General features: G+C 53.7%; 1 protein-coding gene across 1 annotated transcript; it reads left to right on the forward strand.

Moving 5' to 3' along the window:
- Window positions 1–11,074: 11,074 nt before the first annotated feature.
- LOC141042096 (uncharacterized) lies at window positions 11,075–13,832 on the forward strand. The gene has a single exon (XM_073509632.1). The coding sequence runs from the start codon at window positions 11,507–11,509 to the stop codon at window positions 12,110–12,112; it is 606 nt and encodes a 201-aa protein (XP_073365733.1). The 5' UTR covers window positions 11,075–11,506; the 3' UTR covers window positions 12,113–13,832.
- The last annotated feature ends 8,886 nt before the right edge of the window (window positions 13,833–22,718 follow it).

Here is a 22,718-nt window from a genome sequence, read left to right on the forward strand (position 1 = left end):
TGTTTGGTTCATCACACTTGTTTTCATCTAAATAGCTCACCTGTTTTACTTTACTGTGCAGGGTTCTCCTTCAATGTGTATGTTTTTGTAGCCTCCTAGAATTCTCTATGGATTCAAGCACGGTTTCTGGTGCCAGCGGCAAGCATGATGGTCTCAATTTGTATCTTCAATCCTGCACAAACTACTCTGGTTAGTACATGCATTTAATTTATCAACCAGTACTGTGATAGTTCCCGGGCACTGTGCTTAGAGAGAAAAAAAACATTGTTCGGTGTTCTGCTATTGTTTTGAAAACCTGGAGCAGTTTTACCTTATCACAAATATGCCTAATTTCTCCTGTTCAGTTTGCATCATTACCGCATAATTTGGATGTGTACTTTGATTTTTGTGCTGGCCTGCAGGGCCGCACCACTGAGTTGTAAATTCTTCTAACCTTGTAGAATCTCTGCATTCACACACTGCTCCAACATCATAGCCTTGTAGAATCTCTGTGGCGTCTCTCTCTGAGAATAAATTAATATATATATATATATTGTGTGCATATGTAAGATCACAAGTACTCCCTCCATAAACTAATATAAGAGCGTTTAAATTACTATTTTAGTGATCTAAACGCTCTTATATTAGTTTACAGAGGGAGTACCCTATAAAAATCCGTACATATTATTTACATTGCTTCTTCCTGATCCAAAGCTTTAAGTCAAAATTTTCTCCTTTGATTTTACCTCATTACTGCATAATCTGAATTCTGAGCAGGATGTTCATTCTATTTACTATGCCGAAAAAGGCTTTCGCCCCACTTTATAAATAAAGCAACCACCAATCACAAAGTTAACAAAGTCACACGAACACACCACACACACGCACCCAAAGCCATCGCTGGCACGGTCCAATACAAACACCAACACACAGACACAGAGACCCAAGTTTCGCTGTGGGCACAGCACAACAAGCCCAGCACAAGCACACAACTAGACAACAGACAAAACGGCAAGGCGGTGGCGATGGCGAAGCCGACGACGATCTAGTCTTGCTCGGGGGGGGGGGGGGGGGGTGGGGTGGGGGAAGCGGAGGAGCCATCCGGAGAGCCATAGCGCAAAGCTGGGTGATGATGGAGGTGATGGCGTCTCTCTCCCTGGGGCGGCTAAGCGGCCGCCAAAGCTGCAAGTAACCAGACCATTTGAACAAAGCGTCAGTAGCACGACGAAGAGGGATGCGCTGAATCACAAGTTTATTCCTAACAGTCCACAGCGTCCAGGCTAGCACCCCAATGGCCAGCCACCTAATGTGGCGCACTGCGGGTGGTATTGCCTGGAGTTCGGCGAAGAGAGCGGGGAAGTTGTTGTGATCCCAGCTTCCACCCACTAACTCGCGGAAACAGCTCCATAGGAACTGCGCGGACACGCAGGTGAAGAAGATATGATTTGAATCCTCTTCCGGCCCGCAGAGCGGCAACGTCCATCACCCGGACCATTGCGCTTCAGGACCTCGACGCCAGACGGGAGGCGGCCGCGGATCCATTGCCACAGGAAAATCCTAATCTTCAGGGGAAGGCGAATCTCCCAGATGAGGGTGAGCGCCTCATGGCCAGGCGAGGGAGCAATGGCCTGGTACAGGGACTTGGTGGAGAATTGTCCAGAAGACTCTAGACGCCATCTGGATGTGTCATCTTCGGTCGTAAGATCAGGCGCGTGCAATGCAATGCAGTCAAGCATCTCCTGCCAATCGGCTGTTTCAGCCGGACCAAAGGGCCTCCGTAACGCGAGCTGTCCTAAGTCAATAAGGGCTGCCGCGACCGATATCTGAGGGGCCACCGCAATGGAGAATAGGTCTGGAAAGCGGGCCGCGAGGGGAAGGTCGCCAGTCCATCTGTCGAACCAGAACAAGGTCGCGGTGCCTGATCCGACCTCAATCGAAGTCCCAATCCGGAGGACAGGGAGGAGCTGGATGACGGATTGCTAGAACTGGGACCCCCCAGACCACTGGCAGAAGGCAAGAGGCTGGCCTCGGAGGTATTTCTGCTGAATTGTGCGAAGCCACAGGCCACCATCACCGTTGGCAATCCGCCAAAGCCACCGAGTCAGGAGTGCAATGTTCATGCGCTTGGAAGACATGATCCCGAGGCCGCCTTGGTCGCGAGGCTTGCAGATTTCAGACCACCTAACCATGTGGTACTTCTGCTTGTCTCCCTCACCGGCCCAAAAGAAACGGCCCTGAACAGTGGCGATCTCGTGATGAAGTGTCTCCGGAAGGCTGTAGAAGCTCATGATGAACAAGAGCAGGCTAGCGAGGGATGAGTTGATGAGCACCGTACGAGCTGCTTTGGAGAGCCACCGACCTTGCCAAGGCTCGATACGGTGCTGAAGCTTCCCCACCGTGGGGCGCAGTTCAGCCACCATGAGCCTAGGATCACTAATGGGTATCCCCAGATAAGTCGTGGGGAAGCTCCCAAGCTGGCAGTTAAGCCGATCCGCTATACTCTGGAGTATCCCAGGACCATCACCTCGCTCTTGTCGAAGTTGACCTTGAGGCCAGACATCTGTTGGAAGCACAGCAGAAGGAACTTGAGGTTTGAGATATCACTCTCCGAACCTTCCCCCATGATGATGGTGTCATCCGCATACTGGAGAAGGGAGATCCCGTGCTCCCCAACAAGATGCAGGACTATCCCCTTAATGTGGCATGCCACCTTGGCCTTATCCAAGATGGCGGCCAAGGTGTCGACCACCATGTTGAACAGGAACGGGGAGAAAGGGTCGCCCTGGCGCACCCCACAGAGGGTGGGGAAGAAGGGGCCGATCTCCCCATTAATGTTCACCGTGATCCGGCCTGAGGAAACCATCTGCATCACCCTAGTCACCCACCGATCATCGAAGCCCTTTCGGAGAAGACATTCCCGAAGGAAAGACCAACTAACCGTGTCATATGCCTTGTGGAAGTCTAGTTTCAGGAAGACAGCCTTGAGGTGTTTGGAGTGAACCTCATGGAGTGCTTCATGAAACACCAGGACTCCGTCAAGGATATAACGGCCCTGGATGAAGGCTGACTGATCCGGGTGAGTGATCCGGTCGGCAATAGGGGCCGCCCTAATGGCGTACCCCTTTGCGAGGAAGCGGAAGATGACGTTAATCACTGTAATCGGGCGGAATTGGCGAATCTCCGAGGCCCCCGCTACTTTGGGGATGAGGGTGATTACCCCAAAGTTGAGCCGGGCGAGGTCGATGGACCCGACGAAGAACTCGTCAAAGAGTGCCATCACCTCCGGTTTGATCACTTCCCAGAAGGTCTGGAAGAACTTCACAGGCAGCCCATCGGGACCCGGCGCCGAGGATGGGTTCATGCTCTTAATAGCCGCCCAGACTTCCGCCTCGGAAAACGGAGCCGTGAGGGCCTCGTTGTCCGCAGGCGAAACGCAACTGTTGGCAGGCCAAATATCTTGCGCCAGAGCAAGACCTCCCCGAGGGGAAGCAGAGAATAGGTCTCTGTAAAAGCCATCTACATGAGCCCGGATGTCCTCGGGACTCTGTAGGAGGTGCTCCCCATCCCAAAGAAGGGGGCTGGAGTTCCGGCGACGGCGGCCGTTCGCAATGGCCTGGAAGTAGGCCGTATTGGCGTCCCCTTTAAGGACCCAATTCTGAGTACCTCTCAGCCGCCAGTATGCCTCCTCGTCTGAGTAGATGACCGTGAGCTGGTCTTCCAAATCATATCTAAGCATCCACTCGTCAGCCGAGAGGCCAGCGGCGTCAGCCCGAAGGTCTAGTGCCTGGATGTCATGAAGGAGAGCTTTTTTATGCTCCCGGATGTCGCGGCCTACATTTGCGCCCCAATCCTTCATGAATTGTCGTGACCGCTTGGCGCAGAAGTGCCAGTTGTCCACGGCCGAAAGGGATCGATGGGGGGGCCTCACGTGCCTCGCGCCATCTCGCGCCCACGGCGGCGGAAAACCCAGGCTGGCGCAACCAGAAGGTCTTGAAACGAAATCGGAGTGGGAGGGGAGGACGCTCATTCTCCGAAGAGAGGAGAAGGGGGACGTGGTCTGAGCCAATTCGCATAATCGCCCGGAGCGATGCTAGGGGGCAACGAATGTCCCACTAAGGGAAGCGAAGACCCTGTCGAGAACGGAGCTAGTCGGTTCAACCTGACGGTTTGTCCAAGTGAACCTGGCCCTGACACGATCGAGCTCACGAAGCCCCATGTCCGTGATGTAGTCATTAAAATCTGCATCCGCGGGAGATTCACCAAGTTATTGCTCTTGTCTTCTTCCGACCCGATGAGGTTGAAATCACCTCCCACCACTACCGGAAGCTGCACATCAGCTACCTTCCTACTGAGCTCACCGAGGAAAGCCTCCGAACGGCGGTGGTCGGCCGGCCCATAGACCGCAATAATTTCCCATTTGAAGTTCAGTGCGCGCTCGGAGATCTCCATGCTCACGTAGAACTCGCCCCGATCCATGCTGCCTACCTCAAAGGTGGCATCCTTCACCCCTAGGAGGATGCCACCCGAGTGGCCCGCACTCCCACTAGAAGGGAGGCAGTGCCAAGCAAATAGGTCGGAGCTCAAGTGCTCGAGCTCCGACAGGGAAAATTCCGTACGCATGGTTTCTTGAATGGCCACAATGTCGATTCGCTCAGTTCGCATGTATTCGATTAGTTGGCGGCGTCGGCCATCTTGGCCGAAACCGCAGATGTTCCAGAAGAGGGTCCGCATCACTCATCCATCGGGGGGCTGCTTGACCCCAAGACACGAGAAGCGCTCTGGACACGGAGGGCAGCGGTGCGAGAGCGAGTGCGGCCGCGGATCTCAACTGGGGCGGCTGGCAGGCGAGGCGGAGGGTTCGGGGTCGTCCCCGAAGGGACGCCCGAAGACGAGGGGGCGCGTGCACGGGCCTCGGCGAGGCGACCATCTAGGATTTCCCGTGCATGGATAGCCTCAATTTGAACTAGCGGGGGGGGGGGGCAACCTCCCCCCGAAACACAATTGCCGAGTCCGCTGCCACCTTCGTGAGGTGGCCAAGCGGAACCGACTCCAAGGCCGAAAAGGAACGAGTAGCTTGAAGAGGCAGGAATGAGCGGGGTACCTGGCTCGAGGTTCCGGGCAGCGGCCCTGAGCTCTGCCTGCTCGGGGATACGCAGAGCAGGGCTACCCACCGGCCTGGCCGCCTCGATCTGAGCACTGCGGCGGGAGGAGGTCACCGGAGACGAGGTCGACCTGGCCCGCCTGGAGTAGGCCGCGGTCCGGGGGGGGGGTGGAGCGGGGGCGGCCACCGGGGTGGTCACCGCCACCTGCAGTCCCACGGCAGTGGAGTCCAGGAGCACCAGAGACGGACCAGGGTGCGTCGGGCACCGAGGCCCCTCGGTGGCTGGGAGAGCCAGAGGAGCCGGAGTCAGATCGGCGACGGAAGGCTGGACCTCCGCCCCCGTCTGCGGCCTGGCTGCCGCAAGCAGCGGGGGGGAAAGCAGCGTCATCTCCAGCGCGGCATCACCATCGGCAGGGTCCGAGGGGGGCGGGTCCAGGGCGGCCACGACCGCCCCCGGGGACTCCACCACAGGAGCGGGAAGCATGGGCGCGGCTGAGCTGGGCGGGTCCGGGACGGCCCCGGCGGAGAGGGTGGTGAAGACATCAAGGAGCGGACCGACGGGGGAGCGAGATGAAGCGGGGAAGACCTGAAGGCTGGCGCCCGAAGCGTCGAGGCCGTCGTCGGGGGCGGCGAAACGGCCGAGGAGCGGGTGCGACCGGTCCCACCGCCACTCCTAGCAGCAGGAGCGGGGGGCTGGTCGTGAGGAGGACTGTCCTCGGAGTCATCGTCGTCCTCCTCCGAACCGGAACAGTGTCCGTGATGGGGGTCGCGGTCGCTGCGACGATCCCCCGCACGATCCCCGTCTGGCTCTTCCCCCAAGAAGCTGTCGTTGGGGATGCGGGGGCGGCCAATGTGGTTGGGCGGCTCGGGGGAGATGCGGAGGTCAAAACCCTGATCGTTGAAGAACACCCGGATCGTGGCGCGAAGCTTGAATGAGTCGAGGCATTTGACCTTGACGCGAACCTCCTCCTCCTTGCCGAGGGACAACTCGTCCACGACCACCACCTTGCCGAGGATGCGGGACATGCTCCGAATAACCCGCTCCGAACGAGCGATGTCGGGCAGGCCACCGATGAGGATCCAAGCAGTGTCCAAGACAGCCACCGCCAGGGGGTCCCGCACCGGCACAGAGATGTCCACCACTAGGCTGTGGAGAGCTAGAGTGATGTCTCTGCTGCGGGTGCCGTAGCCGTGGCTGACAGCGTCGGGGAACACGACCGAGAACTGCCCTCCAGGCAGCATGGTGACCTGCCAATCCCAGGAGCAGTGGTAGAGATGGTTGAGCTCGGCCTCTAACATCTCCGGCGAGGCGACCCCATCCTTCACGGTGACAAGCGCCAGGAGCGATGGTGAGGGGGAGGGGATGTCAGGCACCTCAACGTGGAAGAAGCTGAGGCCCTCAATCCCATGCCCGTACATTACCAACTCCTCTGGCACCGGGCGGTCGGGGCAAAGGATCGCTGGGTGGTCAGGATCCGAGCAGAGGTAGCAGCCCTGGGGTCGAGTACAAGCCACCTGGGAGTGGTCGGAGAGGCCGCAGTTGAAGCACTTGACGAGGTCGGAGATGCGGTCATCAGGGAGAAGCGCGGTCGTGGTGGATGCCGCCGGGTCCCGAGCAGATCCAATGGCCGGAGCCGCGACATTGGCACGCCCCAAGCCCCGCTTCTTCTTGCGCTTGCCGCCCGGCCAGCCCCGGCCAGCGCCATTGCCCGCGGGGGGGGGGGGGGGGGGGGGGAAGCTCGGTTCCCACGCGGGGGCTGGTAACGGCGAGGCTGGGCAGCGGGGGGCGGAGGGCCTTGCAGGGCCGCGGCCTGGGAGCGGTCAGAGGACCGGGGGCGACCGGTGCGCGCAGGGGAGCGGCTGGACTCCCTCCTGCGAACCGGGGAGGGCGAACGGCGGCGCTGGTCGCGCCACTCAGAGGCGGGAGGCGGCGACCGGGACCGTCCCCGAAGGTCCGACCGGCCGGGCGAGCGGCGAGAGGGGGACCGGCGAGCCTCGCGGGGAGGCGACCGACGGTCTCCGCGGCCAGAGAGTTGCCGGTGGAGGTCGGCCTCGTGCCGAAGAGCGTCGAGGGAGGGGCGGGAAGGGTCGCGCCGGTCGTCCAAGCGGGCGTCGTCGGGCTGGCGCTCATCAGCGCGGCGCTTGGGCCGCGGGGCCGCGTCATGCCAGTGCCGGGTCATGTCGGCGGGGGGCGACGGCGTGGAGGGGAGGGGGACGGCGCCGGCGCCAGGAGGAGATGGGGCGCGGGTTAGGGTTCGAACAGAGACGGGAGGGGGCGAGATGGGGTGCCTGGGGAATCCAGCCGGTGCCCAAATAGGCCGAATAGCCGGGCAGGACGGCCCAGCCCAGGATCGCGCCAAAATGGGCTGGCCCGTAAGCGCAGCCGCACCAGTTGGAGGCCCAGCGCCAGGCCCAGGCGCCCCGAGGCCCACAGCGGTGCGGCCCAGTCAGCGGGGCGGGGCGACAGCACCTAGGGTTTCCCCCGAAGCTGCGGCCACCGCCGCAGCCGGCGCCGGCGTCAGCGTAGGGGCAACGGCGAGCCAAGGGCGGCGGAGGGACTGGCTGGGGGAGAATCGGAGCGACGAGGATCCAAACGCTGCGATGAACGGGCGGAAGGGGGATCGACGGCCGACCACCGATGAGGCAGCCGACGGCGAGGAAGCGGCGGGCCGGACGGCGCCCGCGGCGGGGCGTCAAGAGCGCTGAGCACTGCCCAGGTCAGACCGCCCCGCGACGCCCCACGCCGGAGCGCGGCGGCGGCGAGCGGTCCTGGACCCAAGGGTGGCCCTTTTTCGCGGGGTCGGCAGAAGGGGGACATGGGGGGGCCGGCGAGCCGAAGGGGAAGACGGACAGCCGTGCCGCGACGAGGCCACCATCCTCGGCCGAGGCGCCGCTCTGCGAGCCGGCGGGTCGCGCCGGACGATGGGGCGGCCGGCAGCGGCGTCATCGTCCTCAGCCAAATCGGCCCAGCGCGGCGGCGCCACAGCCATGGCGGGGGCGGCGACGGCCTGGGGAAGCGGAGGCCTCGGGGACCCGGCCAGAGGAGCAGGGGCGACGGAGGGCAGCGCAGCCGCGCCGGCGGCCAGGGGGAGGCCGGCCAGAGGCTCGAGCGTCAGCGCCAGGGCGGCGGGCGGCGCGTCGCCATCGAGGTCGCAGGAGCGCGCGTCCATCAGTCCAGCCCTTCTATTTACTATGCAGGGCTCCATCTTGGAGTTGTACGTTCTTTTAGCCTTGCAAAATTCTCTCCATATGGTGGCCATGAGAGTCTTGTGTGATATCTTCGTCCTATATGTAAATCCATAAATCCATTTCAAAGCCCCCCGCCCCGCCCCCTAAAATTTATGATGTACTCAATATTATTTGTTTGCTGTACAGGTGTTCTTATGCTCATTCTGGTTGTTTATAGTTACTTTGCATTTACATTTCGGTCAGCGCTCATGAAGACTTGGTGGTGTACTTGGTATTTTCTGCTGTGGTGGCCAAAAGATCACACCAGCATAATGGTGGAACAAATGATATCCACTGACTTTGTACTGAAATTAAGGTCTGCAGTGTTTTCAATTCAATGCTAGACTGATGCCAATGCCAGATGTTCTTGGATTCTGTCATAACTATTGTTGCTTAATGAAATTTAATGAATGCAGGAACTTTACAAGAAAAGAATGCACCTCAATCATATTAGTGCTTGTGTGCAGCCAATTCCCTCCTGTTGTTATTAACTGGTATGACTAATGTTCTCTCTTTGCATCCGTATACAGGACTAAAAGATAACTTGTGTATAATCGTGTTCAGTTCCAAGCTTTCTGACGAAATTATGGTTCTTGGGTTCTTGATAGATGTGACCTGTTGCACATGTTTGGGAAGGTATAACTCCTTCTGCCCATGGAAGGTGAGCAAACCCCTCCTGAAATTCATGACTGCTTTAGCTATGATAGGTTGCATTCAATGTGCAATTGGCGAACTCTTATTGCCTCATGAGACCTAGGTTAGAGAACTTCCTGCTTTCTTGATAAGTTGGCAGTCTAGCTTTTGAGCACTCTCATAATCTCTGAATTCATTGCCATGCTGAATTAAATAACACAAGAGAGTTTTCAGCTGATACGTATGGTCGTAAAGGTAGAGAACACTTGTTACTAGGTAATTGATGAACATTGATTGAACAAAAAGACTCGAGCTTGCTAATTTTTATTCCTAGAACCTCCTGAGTTATGTGTGGTGAAGGTGATTTTATTCTCTTCTTGATCCGGAGTATTTTTCTGTCTCACCAATGCCAAAAACAGCAGATTTCATTAGCCTTTGATTATTGCAATCTGAATATTTAGTGCGTATTGTTAAATTCGATGTTCCTCTAGTCTGAAGTCTTTGAAAGCCAGTCATTCTTTTTGCGTAACTTTATGTTTGCTTGCCTCTTCAACACTCGGCATTGCATTCCTTCGTCAGGATATTACAAACTTTGCCGGTGTACATATACAAATCCCAGAAAATAAACCATTTCCTCCATGTATTCACACCATACCTACCTACCTATGTAGCCCATCCCTCGCTATCCCACAGTAGTTGATTATTCCATAAGCACACTCGATCAAGTTAAAGAAGACTTAAAAGCGCTTTGTTATCATTCACCCTGCAAATTTCATCATTATGAAGAGCTATATTCGTCAATACTGATGGCTCTCTCACAAAAGTCAAAAAAGAAATAAAGAAAAAGAGTGAGGGCCGCCATTCAAAGATCAAAGTTTCATCCTCAAGCAGGAAGAAATAGTCAGAAGTGCTTCCATTTTCATGTGCAGAATGCAGAATGGCTAATCCAACTACTACCTATGCAATATTGATAGCTTGAACATCAGTTGCATCCTGAGATCATCTTGCATTGCATAGGCGTCTCAATCTGTTTTTTTGCGTGAATCTATTCTGTTATGACCGGCATATTAGGGGCTTAGCCCAGTGGGTTGTGGCCCAAGTTATCTTATCATTATTAGGGGCTTAGCCCAATTATCTTATCGTTATTAGGATCGTTTGCTTAGGAGTCAAGTAAACCTCTCTATATAAGGAGAGGAGATGTATCAATCTAATCAAGCAAGAAGCAATCATTATTTGCTCGGCTTCCCGAAGGGAGCCGGGAGACCAAACCCTAGCCACCTCTTGCACCGCCGCCGCCTCTTCCTCATCGCGCCACGGCGCCCCGCCGCCGGCAGCCGCGATCGCATCTCCGTCAACCCTCCCCTTTCCCGTACAACCTACACCCTAGACCAGGTAGGATCCTAGCTCCTACCAATTTGGTATCAGGTAGCTCGGTTCCGATCATGTCTGCACCACCACCCAACCCGCCGCTGCCCATCACCATCGCGCCGCTGGCTCTCCCCACCGCGCCGCTGAACTCCACCGCCGGCGCCTTCACCGGCCAGACGCCGCCGCCCTCCACCGCACCGCCCGTCGCCATCTACTCGCCGGCGGAGATGACCGGGGTCCTCAACGACCTCGTCACCGCCGTCCAGGGCATACGTCTCTACCTGGTTGGGCCCTACGGGCGGCCGCCGCCCTTGCAGCCGGCCGCCGCGACCGGGCCAGCCGCCCTGCCTTGGTACGCGGCCACCACGACGCCGGTCGGGCCTCTACACCACCACTGGCCTGGTCAGCCGCCGCCCGCCGTCGCCCCCCACTGGCCGCAGTGGCGGGCTCCGGCGATCGCCACGCCCCTGACGCCTCTCGGGTCCGGGCAGCCGCAGCCCTAGCTGCCGGCCCCACCGCCGCCCGCTGCTGCGCCTCAATGGCCACAATGGCCGGCCCCGGCCCTCGATGCGCCCCCGACGCCTCCCGGGTCCGGGCAGCCGCAGCCCCAGTTGCGGGCCTCACCGCCGCCCGCTGCCGCGCCTCAATGGCCACAGTGGCCGGCCCCGACCCTCGCTGCACCCCCACGCCAGCCGGGTCCGTACCGCCGCAGCTGCCGGCCCCGCCCCCGCCCAGCACGGGGCCCGGGTCACCCACGCAGGGAGGCGTACCGATCCAGCAAGTGCGCTTCCCGCCGTCACCGTCCCCAATACCGGCCTGGCTGGCCGGATCATCGCCGCCACCCATCTACACATCGGCTGGCGACCCGCCGGCACCCACTCTGCAGTTCGGTGATCCCTCCGGCTCGGCGGGGCACTCCAAGGCCGCGGCCATGCTGACCGGGCGCCCCAATCCTCGCTGCTTCGCACCTCCGAGCCAGTCCGCCACGGCTCTCCGACTCAGACACCGCCGCAGTTTGCCAAATTGGACTTCGCCACTTATGACGGCACGGAGGACCCCCTCAACTGGCTCAACCAATGCGAGCAGTTCTTTCGCGGGCAGCACACCCTCGCTTCGGAGCGTACCTGGCTCGCCTCTTACCACCTCCGCGGCGCGGCACAGACCTGGTACTACGCCCTAGAGCAGGACGAGGGCAGCATGCCCCCTTGGGAGCGCTTCCGCGAGCTCTGCCTCCTTCGTTTTGGGCCACCGATCCGTGGGAGCCGCCTGGCAGAGCTAGGCCGCCTTCCCTTCACCTCCACGGTTCAGGACTTCGCCGACCGTTTCCAGGCCCTGGCATGCCACGCGTCGGGCGTGACGGCGCAGCAGCGGGCCGACCTCTTTGTCGGTGGACTTTCGGATCACATCCGCGTGGACGTGGAGCTTCAGGGACCCCAGGATCTCCAGACGGCCATGTACTACGCCCGCGCGTTCGAGCGCCGCGCGGTGGCCATCCAGCAGGAATCACCATCCCCGGTCGCTGGGTCGCTACCCTGGCCGGATGTTCCCGCGCAGGGTCGGCCTGCTCAGGCTTCCGCGGCACCCCTCGCCGCGACCGCGGCGCGCTCGTTCTGCCGGCTCACCTCGGCCGAGCTAGTCGAGCGTCGCCGCCAAGGGTTGTGCTTCAACTGCGACGAGCCCTACACGCCCGACCACGTCTCCCCGCGACTCTTCTACCTGGAGGCTGCAGACTACATTCCGGAGGACGCCGTCGCCGCCGACCTGGCCGCCCCAGCTGTTGCGAAGGTGTTTGACGCTGGTTGATCACCTCGAGGAGTTCAGCAAGCACTTCCCCACCTTACAGCTCGAGGACGAGCTGTTTGTGCAGGCGGGGAGAAGTGTTATGACCGGCATATTAGGGGCTTAGCCCAGTGGGTTGGGGCCCAAGTTATCTTATCATTATTAGGGGCTTAGCCCAATTATCTTATCGTTATTAGGATCGTTTGCTTAGGAGTCAAGTAAACCTCTCTATATAAGGAGAGGAGATGTATCAATCTAATTAAGCAAGAAGTAATCCTTATTTGCTCGGCTTCCCGAAGGGAGCCGGGAGACCTAACCCTAGCCGCCTCTTGCACCGCCGCCGCCTCTTCCTCATCGCGCCACGGCGCCCCGCCGCCGGCAGCCGCGATCGCATCTCCGTCAACCCTCCCCTTTCCCGTACAACCTACACCCTAGACCAGGTAGGATCCTAGCTCCTACCATATTCACTCCCACATCCCCTGGACACTACTTTTTCCAATGACTGGAATGTGAAGACTTCTTTGTACTGGAGTTGAACTCTTATTTAGCTTTACAATCTAGATTTCAGATTTGCTCATTCTCTGAATTACCATACCAAGCTCCAGATAAGCTCTCCACAGATATAAAGTAGATAGGAAAATACTTTGGCCAATGGCCAGTGAGGATTATAATTACGTGAGGAGAGTAATTCCAGATCATGATGAGGTAATTTCACTAGATACCTGCTCTTGGGATGTAATGAAAGGAAAAAATTGTTGGCTACTCTTGTTTCCTTTTGTTCTTAAAAATGAAGTCAAACAACCTAGTGGCATGGTGTTAAAAGCTTTGAAAACTACACTGTTGATGCCGACCACTCTCGTAAAATGAAACCCATTCCCAGAACTCTACAGTTCCCTCATGGCAATGAATAGGAGTTGTTATTTTAGCATGTGCTCAATTGTTAGCTTGCTGCTTTGATAAGTTTGTGGGAAGTGTCTCTGTCCGAAGTTCATGAGGATTTTAAGAATTGTTTGCACATGAGCACTTGTTTGCAATCTCTCTATGCTAAGCTTTCAGGAATTTCAGAAGTACAGAAGGCCAATTTGAATCAGGAGCACAGGTCCTGTAAAGAAATGTGGTCTGACATGCACCACAGTCCCAGATATATTTTTCCTTGAGGGGAGTAAGCAAGGGAGAAGCCTGAGATAAATCATACACGCATTTCTCTTTGTAGCAAGAATGTATATAGTGAAGAGGGAATGTATAGTGATCCCACGTCCTTTTTTCCCCTTAAGCATCTGTAGCACTCCGCCAATGAAGAATGGTAGTAAAAAGCAGATCAACTTTTTCATTCATTCTCCTCAGTAGGTCCATCTATTTTCAGTTGACGCAATTCTTTGCAACATCATCGTGCCTCAAATGCTTCGCCGATTTTGGTTTGACCTTTCTGGTCCCCTTTGGATACGAAACTAGAAACTCTGGCTCTGGCTAAAATATCAAGTGCCGGTGTGCTTTCATGCTAGTTTTGCTCTCTGCTTGCCAAGAGCAAATCCTCTGATTTTGTATTGACAACAGAGTGCGCTGGACGCTACGTTAAGCTTTCAGGAATTTCAGAAGCACATGGGCAATCTGAATCAGGAGCCTGAATCCTGGGACGAAATCTGGTCTGCCATCTACTGTGATTTGAGGCAAGAGGGTGAGCATCAGCAAGGAGAAGCTTGGGACGAATCATACCATTGTAGTATTTCTCTCTGTTGCCACTTTCCTGTTAACAATGTTGTAATGAAGTGAGCTGGGGATAATCTTTTTCTTGTACGTTCTGTCCCTACGAATTAGCCTTTCTGGTTTTCTCTTGATATCCAGTTAGCAGTGCCTTTTTTTCTTAACTCAGCTGGTAGTGCTGACTGGAAGCATTGTGTCAGCGTGATGTCATGTTGATTTGGCTTGAAGTTTTCTCTGACTTTTCTGAGAAACGAATCCTCTGTTTTTTATGAACGACATAAGATTACAGTGTATACAACAAAGTAGCCAGGTTTAACATGGAAAGATTTGATAACCGTGATTTTGGAATTCACGCTAGCTAATTAAGTCACTGATTGATCTAGTTTTAAGCTTATGCATAATGTCAACCGATTAGTACCCAGCTTACCAGCCAGCCCAGACACAGAGCTTCTGCAGGGTGAATTGACCCTAGCCGTGGCAGTCAAATTCAGGTGTAGTATTTTTCAGTGTTGTCGTGTGCGTCGGCAGTCGATGCTCCTGGGGCGGCCTGCGCACATAAACCTTGGAAACTCGACTGGGCGTGTGATCCTCATGGCCAAGGTGCCCGCTCTTCGTTTCGCTCTAATCTTCCTGGACTAACTAAATGTGCTATTGTTAACTCAGACAATGATGAGGTTATGCAGACTATGCTACTGTAGATGGAGGTCGGTCATCACGGGTAAGGAGGTGGTGACCCCGCTCCGCTCCTAGGGTTCCCCCCGCTCTGCCGCTGCCGCCGGCCCCCTCCCCCCACCCTCCCGCGCCTCCGGCCGCGCGCGCCGCGCCGCGCCCCGCCTCCCTCCTCCCTCCCGGCCCGCCCCCCGCGTCGCCTCCCCGAGCGAGGCGACCAGGAGCCCATCTCCCCGCCCTCCAGCGACTCCCCCTCCCGTTCCCCTCCTCCCGCCGCCGCCGGCCTGCGCCACCGGGCCCTGCCGGCGTGGTGTTGGCGGCGGCGGTGGCCGTCCCTTCCCCGCGCGCGGTTCCACGGCTCGGGTGGTGGCGTCCCGCGGCGGTGCTCCTCGGTCAACGGTGATTCCTGCAGCGGCGGCTGCTCCTGGCGGCGCAGCTCCGGGTGGCCTAGAGGCGGTGGCACAGCCCCTTGGCGGCGCGCTGGCGCGCTGGATGGTGGCGGCGCCCTCCCGGCCCAGATCTGGGCCCTTTTGGGCCCCATCTGGGTCTGGGCGGGCCTGACTCGGTCTCGCCTGCGGCGGCTCCGGCGGGGGCGGTGGTGGTGCGGCTCGTGCGGGGGGTGGTGGAGACGGCGGCACGTCTACTGCAGCTCGGCGACGGGTGCTTCACGAGCCCCTTTTGGGCTCGGCCGGGCCTCGAGGGCCTGGTACGCTCCCCTTGCCGCGTCCGGTCGGTGACCACCGATGGCGGTGGAGGTTGTCTCCTCCGGCGTGGCTGCCCTCGCTGCCGTTCCTCGTTCCCGGCTGCTCCCTCTCGTCCTCGTCGGTCTCGCTTCGATGACCACGGTGAGGCGGCGGCGATGATGGCAAGTCCGTGGTGGCGCACGTTCGTGGGTGGCTTGTCTGGTGGTGCGCGTCGGACCGTTCGGGGTTGTGGGTGTTTGGCGGATGGGAGAAATCCGGGCCGGCTTGCCGGCACCGACGCGGTGACGCCCGTGGGCGCCATCGTTCCTTCCTAAAGGGCGTCGGGTCTTCCCCTTCCCCACGCCCCTCCGCGTACCGGGGGAAACCCTAGGACCTGTCCGAGCAGCAGCGTCGTCGTCGTCGTGTTCCTTCCTGAAGGTGGTGCTTGGTATGCGGAGGTTCGAGATGCCTGGAGCGAGGTGGTACATCTCCGGTGGGCGCAACAGTTTTGGGTTATCATCGTTTTCGTCGATCCGACGCTGTGGACATTATTTTCTCTCTTCTTTCTCTTTTGTTTTTTTGGGCATGCTTGTGCTGTTTGCCCCAGCATTGGACTCTTTGTTGTATCGGGCGGTTGCTATATCAATATAGCGGGGCGAAAGCCTTTTTCGTAGATGGAGGTCGGTCCATGAGGCCGGCAGTGACGATTCATGAGAACTGCTGCCATACAGTAACCCAGTTCATCGAGATTTCTTCATTCTAGCATTGGGTGTGGGAAGCAATTGCTGTGGCCCAGTAGCTTGCTAGGGAAGCGAAATTACTTCTCTCTTTTCTGCAGCGCGAAGTTACTTCTCTTTCAACAAGGTTGGAATTGGACAATCCATTTACTGTCACTGTACCGCTCTTATTTGTTGATGTAAAGATTATTGAGGAGTATCAAGTACTCCCACCGTCCTATATTAGGTGTCACTCAAACAAAATCGTTTTAAATGCATCTGTCAAATAGATGCATTTAAAATGATTTTTTTGCTCTTTGAGAGGACCTTTGCAACAACTACCATGCTGCACTTATGGGCTTTGCAACAAGGACCTTGTTGCAAAGGTTCGCCGAGATAGCAGTTGGTCGAGACATGTTACGCCCTAGGCTAGAGTGTAGCCGCCGTGCCGCCGCCGCGCCATGGCCCGTGCGTCTCGACCATGGAGCGACGCCGCGCGCCGAAGTTGCTGCTCCTCCTCCGCCTTAGCCCCGCGAGCAAGCTGTGAGCTCCACTCCGGCACAACAGCGACGACCTCTCACGTCGGGCGCTCCTACGGCGGTTTCTGCAACTGGAGCTATGTTTCTGAAACATGCCTCATGCTGCAATGTCTAACCTCTCATTCTTTAACGGCAAACGCTCCTCCAACGCTTTTATGCAACCTGAGCTATGTTTCTGAAACAAGAACCCCGTTGCAGACAAAAAAACTTCACCACCAATTCTTTTTTATTTCTTTTTGAAACAAGAAGTCTATTGCATAAACCTTTTGAAACTAGAGCCGTGTTGCGAAAAAAACTTCACCATCAAATGGTTTTTTCTTTCTGACTAGTCATGTGTTGTAGAAATCTAGTGAAACAAGAACCTTGTTGCAGGAGAACAAACTGACTGTGCGAGACTTTTGGCCAGCGTGAGCGCTCAATCAGGATTGATCAAACGGTTATGCAAGCAGCGGACATTGCGCACGCATCAACCTACTGAAGGGTAGTATTTTCCAAATAAAAAGGTGGAGTAGAAGTTACATGGCTTTTCTGGAAGCAACTAATCAGCGAGTACTCCTTCGGGAGCCCCCTCAAGGGTCACTTTTCGTGGACTGGGAGTGCGCCACTTGTCGCTCTCTCAACCGCCGTCACGTGTCGCGCTCTAGGCTCTTCCTTCAAATTTAATATATTTTTCTGTACGTGTTTTCGGCTTTTGGATGGTTTTTTCGGGGTTTTTTTTTGCTTCCTGGTTTCCCCTATTCTTCTTCGTTTTGGACAAAAAAAATTCTAGGCGAAAAACATGTTTTTTTTTTCCTTCAGTCAGAGGCACGATCGTGCTTCTTGAGAACGGGTTCCCTTTTCGCGAGAGGCACAAATTTGTTGGGGAACGTAGTAATATCAAAAAAATCCTACGCACACGCAAGATCAACGTGATGCATAACAACGAGAGGGGAGAGTGTCGTCCACGTACCCTCGTAGACCGTAAGCGAAAGCATTATGACAACGCGGTTGATGTAGTCGTACGTCTTCACGATCGACCGATCCTAGTACTGAACGTACGGCACCTCCGCGATCTGCACACGTTCAGCTCGGTGACGTCCCACAAACTCACGATCCAGTAGAGCTTCGAGGGAGAGTTCCGTCAGCACGACGGTGTGATGACGGTGATGATGATGCTACCGACGCAGGGCTTCGCCTAAGCACCACTACGATATGACCGAGGTGGATTATGATGGAGGGGGGCACCGCACACGGCTAAGAGATCAATGATCAACTTATGTGTCTATGGGGTGCCCCCCTCCCCCGTATATAAAGGAGTGGAGGGGGGGGAGGAGGCCGGCCTCCTAGGCGCGCCCCAAGGGGAGTCCTACTCCCACCGGGAGTAGGATTCCCCCCTTCCAAGAGTAGGAGTAGGAGGGAAGGAAGGAGGAGAGAGGGGGAAGGAAAAAGGGGGGCGCCGCCCCCCCCTTCCTTGTCCAATTCGGACTAGAGGGGGAGGGGGCGCGCGGCCTGCCCTGGCCGCCCCTTCCTCTCTCCACCAAGGCCCATGAGGCCCATTACACTCCCCGGGGGGTTCCGGCAACCCCCCGGTACTCCGGTATTCGTCCGAACTCATCCGGAACCCTTCCGAAGTCCAAACATAGTCATCCAATATATCGATATCTATGTATCGACCATTTCGAGACTCCTCTTCATGTCCGTGATCATATCTGGGACTCCGAACTACCTTTCGGTACATCAAAACACATAAACTCATATTACCGATCGTCACCGAACGTTAAGCGTGCGGACCCTACAGGTTCGAGAACTATGTAGACATGACCGAGACAAGTCTCCGGTCAATAACCAAATAGCGGAACCTGGATGGTCATATTGGTTCCTGCATATTCTACGAAGATCTTTATCGGTCAAACCGCATAACAACATACGTTGTTCCCTTTGTCATCGGTATGTTACTTGCCCGAGATTTAATCGTCGGTATCTCAATACCTAGTTCAATCTCGTTACCGGCAAGTCTCTTTACTTGTTCCGTAATGCATCATCCCGCAACTAACTATAGTGATGTGCATTACCGAGAGGGCCCAGAGATACCTCTCCGACAATCGGAGTGACAAATCCTAATCTTGATCTATGCCAATTCAACAAGTACCATCGGAGACACCTGTAGAGCACCTTTATAATCACACAATTACGTTGTGACGTTTGGTAGCACACAAAGTGTTCCTCCGGTATTCGGGAGTTGCATAATCTCATAGTCATAGGAACATGTATAAGTCATGAAGAAAGCAATAGCAATATACTAAATGATCAAATGCTAAGCCAACGGAATGGGTCAAGTCAATCACATCATTCTTCTAATGATGTGACCCCATTAATCAAATGACAACTCATTTCTATGGCTAGAAAACTTAACCATCTTTGATTCAACGAGCTAGTCAAGTAGAGGCATACTAGTGACACTTTGTTTGTCTATGTATTCACACATGTACTAAGTTTTCGGTCAATACAATTCTAGCATGAATAATAAACATTTATCATGATTTTAAGGAAATATAAATAACAACTTTATTATTGCCTCGAGGGCATATTTCCTTCAGTCTCCCACTTGCACTAGAGTCAATAATCTAGATTACACAGTAATGATTCTAACACCCATGGAGTCTTGGTGCTGATCATGTTTTGCTCATGAGAGAGGCTTAGTCAACGGGTCTGCAACATTCAGATCCGTATGTATCTTGCAAATCTCTATGTCTCCCTCCTTGACTTGATCGCGGATGGAATTGAAGCGTCTCTTGATGTGCTTGGTTCTCTTGTGAAATCTGGATTTCTTTGCCAAGGCAATTGCACCAGTATTGTCACAAAAGATTTTTCATTGAACCCGATGCACTAGGTATGACACCTAGATCGGATATGAACTCCTTCATTTGCTGCTTCCGAAGCAGCTATGTATTCCGCTTTACATGTAGATCCCGCCACGACGCTTTGCTTAGAACTGCACGAACTGACAGCTCCACCATTCAATATAAACACGTATCCGGTTTGTGACTTAGAGTCATCCGGATCAGTGTCAAAGCTTGCATCGACGTAACCATTTACGACGAGCTCTTTGTCACCTCCATAAACGAGAAACATATCCTTAGTCCTTTTCAGGTATTTCAGGATGTTCTTAACCGCTGTCCGGTGATCCACTCCTGGATTACTTTGGTACCTCCCTGCTAAACTAATAGCAAGGCACACATCAGGTCTGGTACACAGCATTGCATACATGATAGAGCCTATGGCTGAAGCATAGGGAACACCTTTCATTTTCTCTCTATCTTCTGCAGTGGTCGGGCATTGAGTCTGACTCAACTTCACGCCTTGTAACACAGGCAAGAACCCTTTTTTTGCTTGATCCATTTTGAACTTCTTCAAAACTTTATCAAGGTATGTGCTTTGTGAAAGTCCAATTAAGCGTCTTGATCTATCTCTATAGATCTTGATGCCCAATATATAAGCAGCTTCACTGAGGTCTTTCATTGAAAAATTCTTATTCAAGTATCCTTTTATGCTATCCAGAAATTCTATCTCCAATCAACAATATGTCATCCACATATAATATCAGAAATGCTACAGAGCTCCCACTCACTTTCTTGTAAATACAGGCTTCTCCAAAAGTCTGTATAAAACCATATGCTTTGATCACACTATCAAAACGTTTATTCCAACTCCGAGATGCTTGCACCAGTCCATAGATGGATCGCTGGAGCTTGCACACTTTGTTAGCATCCTTTGGATCAATAAAACCTTCAGGTTGCATCATATACAACTCTTCTTCCAGAAATCCATTCAGGAATGCAGTCTTTACATCCATTTGCCAAATTTCATAATCATAAAATGCGGCAATTGCTAACATGATTCAGACAGACTTAAGCATTGCTACGGGTGAGAAAGTCTCATCGTAGTCAACTCCTTGAACTTGTCGAAAAACTTTCGCAACAAGTCGAGCTTTGTAGACAGTAACATTACCGTCAGCGTCAGTCTTCTTCTTGAAGATCCATTTAGTCTCTATGGCTTGCCGATCATCGGGCAAGTCAACCAAAGTCCACACTTTGTTCTCATACATGGATCCCATCTCGGATTTCATGGCCTCAAGCCATTTTGCGGAATCTGGGCTCATCATCGCTTCCTCATAGTTCGTAGGTTCGTCATGGTCAAGTAACATGACCTCCAGAACAGGATTACCATACCACTCTGGTGCGGATCTTACTCTGGTTGACCTACGAGGTTCGGTAGTAACTTGATATGAAGTTACATGATCATCATCATTAGCTTCCTCACTAATTGGTGTAGGAGTCACAGGAACAGGTTTCTGTAATGAACTACTTTCCAATAAGGGAGCAGGTACAGTTACCTCATCAAGTTCTACTTTCCTCCCACTCACTTCTTTCGAGAGAAACTCCTTCTCTAGAAAGGATCCATTCTTAGCAACGAATATCTTGCCTTCATATCTGTGATAGAAGGTGTACCTAACAGTCTCCTTTGGGTATCCTATGAAGACACATTTCTCCGATTTGGGTTCGAGCTTATCAGGTTGAAGCTTTTTCACATAAGCATCGCAGCCCCAAACTTTAAGAAACGACAACTTTGGTTTCTTGCCAAACCACAGTTCATAAGGCGTTGTCTCAACGGATTTAGATGGTGCCCTATTTAGCGTGAATGCAGCCGTCTCTAAAGCATAACCCCAAAACGATAGCGGTAAATCAGTAAGAGACATCATAGATCGCACCATATCTAGTAAAGTACGATTATGACGTTCGGACACACCATTACGTTGTGGTGTTCCGGGTGGCGTGAGCTGCGAAACTATTCCGCATTGTTTCAAATGAAAACCAAACTCGTAACTCAAATATTCTCCTCCACGATTAGATCGCAGAAACTTTATTTTCTTGTTACGATGATTTTCCACTTCACTCTGAAATTCTTTGAACTTTTCAAATGTTTCAGACTTATGTTTCATTAAGTAGATATACCCATATCTGCTCAAATCATCTGTGAAGGTGAGAAAATAATGATACACGCCGCGAGGCTCAACATTCATCAGACCACGTACATCAGTATGTATGGTTTCCAACAAATCTGTTGCTCGCTGCATTGTTCCGTGAGGCATGGTTCGCAAGTACCAAGTGATTCATAATCAAGTGATTCTAAAAGTCCATCAAAATGGAGTTTCTTCATGCGCTTTACACCAATATGACGTAAACAGTAGTGCCACAAATAAGTTGCACTATCATTATCAACTCTACATCTTTTGGCTTCAATATTATGAATATGTGTATCACTACTATCGAGATTTAATATAAATAGACCACTCTTCAAGGGTGCATGACCATAAAAGATATTACTCATATAAATAGAACAACCATTATTCTCTGATTCAAATGAATAACCGTCTCACATCAAACAAGATCCAGATATAATGTTCATGCTCAACGCTGGCACCAAATAACAATTATTCAGGTCTAAAACTAATCCCGAAGGTAGATGTAGAGGTAGTGTGCCGACCGCGATCACATCGACTTTGGAACAATTTCCCACGCGCATCGTCGCCTCGTCCTTAGCCAATCTTCGCTTAATCTGTAGTCCCTGTTTCGAGTTGCAAATATTAGCAACAGAACCAGTATAAAATACCCAGGTGCTAGTGCGAGCATTAGTAAGGTACACATCAATAACATGTATATCACATATACCTTTGTTCACCTTGCCATCCTTCTTATCCGCCAAATACTTGGGGCAGTTCCGCTTCCAGTGACCAGTCCCTTTGCAGTAGAAGCACTCAGTCTCAGGTTTAGGTCCAGACTTGGGCTTCTTCACTTGAGCAGCAACTTGTTTGCCGTTCTTCTTGAAGTTCCCCTTCTTCCCTTTACCCTTTTTCTTGAAACTGGTGGTCTTGTTGACCATCAACACTTGATGCTCCTTCTTGATTACTACCTCCGCAGCCTTTAGCATCGCGAAGAGCTCGGGAATTGTCTTATCCATCCCTTGCATATTATAGTTCATCACGAAGCTCTTGTAACTTGGTGGCAGTGATTGAAGAATTCTGTCAATGACACTATCATTCGGAAGATTAACTCCCAGTTGAATCAAGTGATTGTTATACCCAGACATTTTGAGTATATGCTCACTAACGAACTATTCTCCTCCATCTTGCAGCTGTAGAACTTATTGGAGACTTCATATCTCTCAATCCGGGCATTTTGCTTGAAATATTAACTTCAACTCCTGGAACATCTCATATGCTCCATGACTTTCAAAACGTCATTGAAGTCCTGGTTCTAAGCCGTAAAGCATGGCACACTGAACT

The sequence above is a fragment of the Aegilops tauschii genome, chromosome 2, assembly GCF_002575655.3.
Source record: "Aegilops tauschii subsp. strangulata cultivar AL8/78 chromosome 2, Aet v6.0, whole genome shotgun sequence".
Lineage (NCBI taxonomy): Eukaryota > Viridiplantae > Streptophyta > Magnoliopsida > Poales > Poaceae > Aegilops > Aegilops tauschii.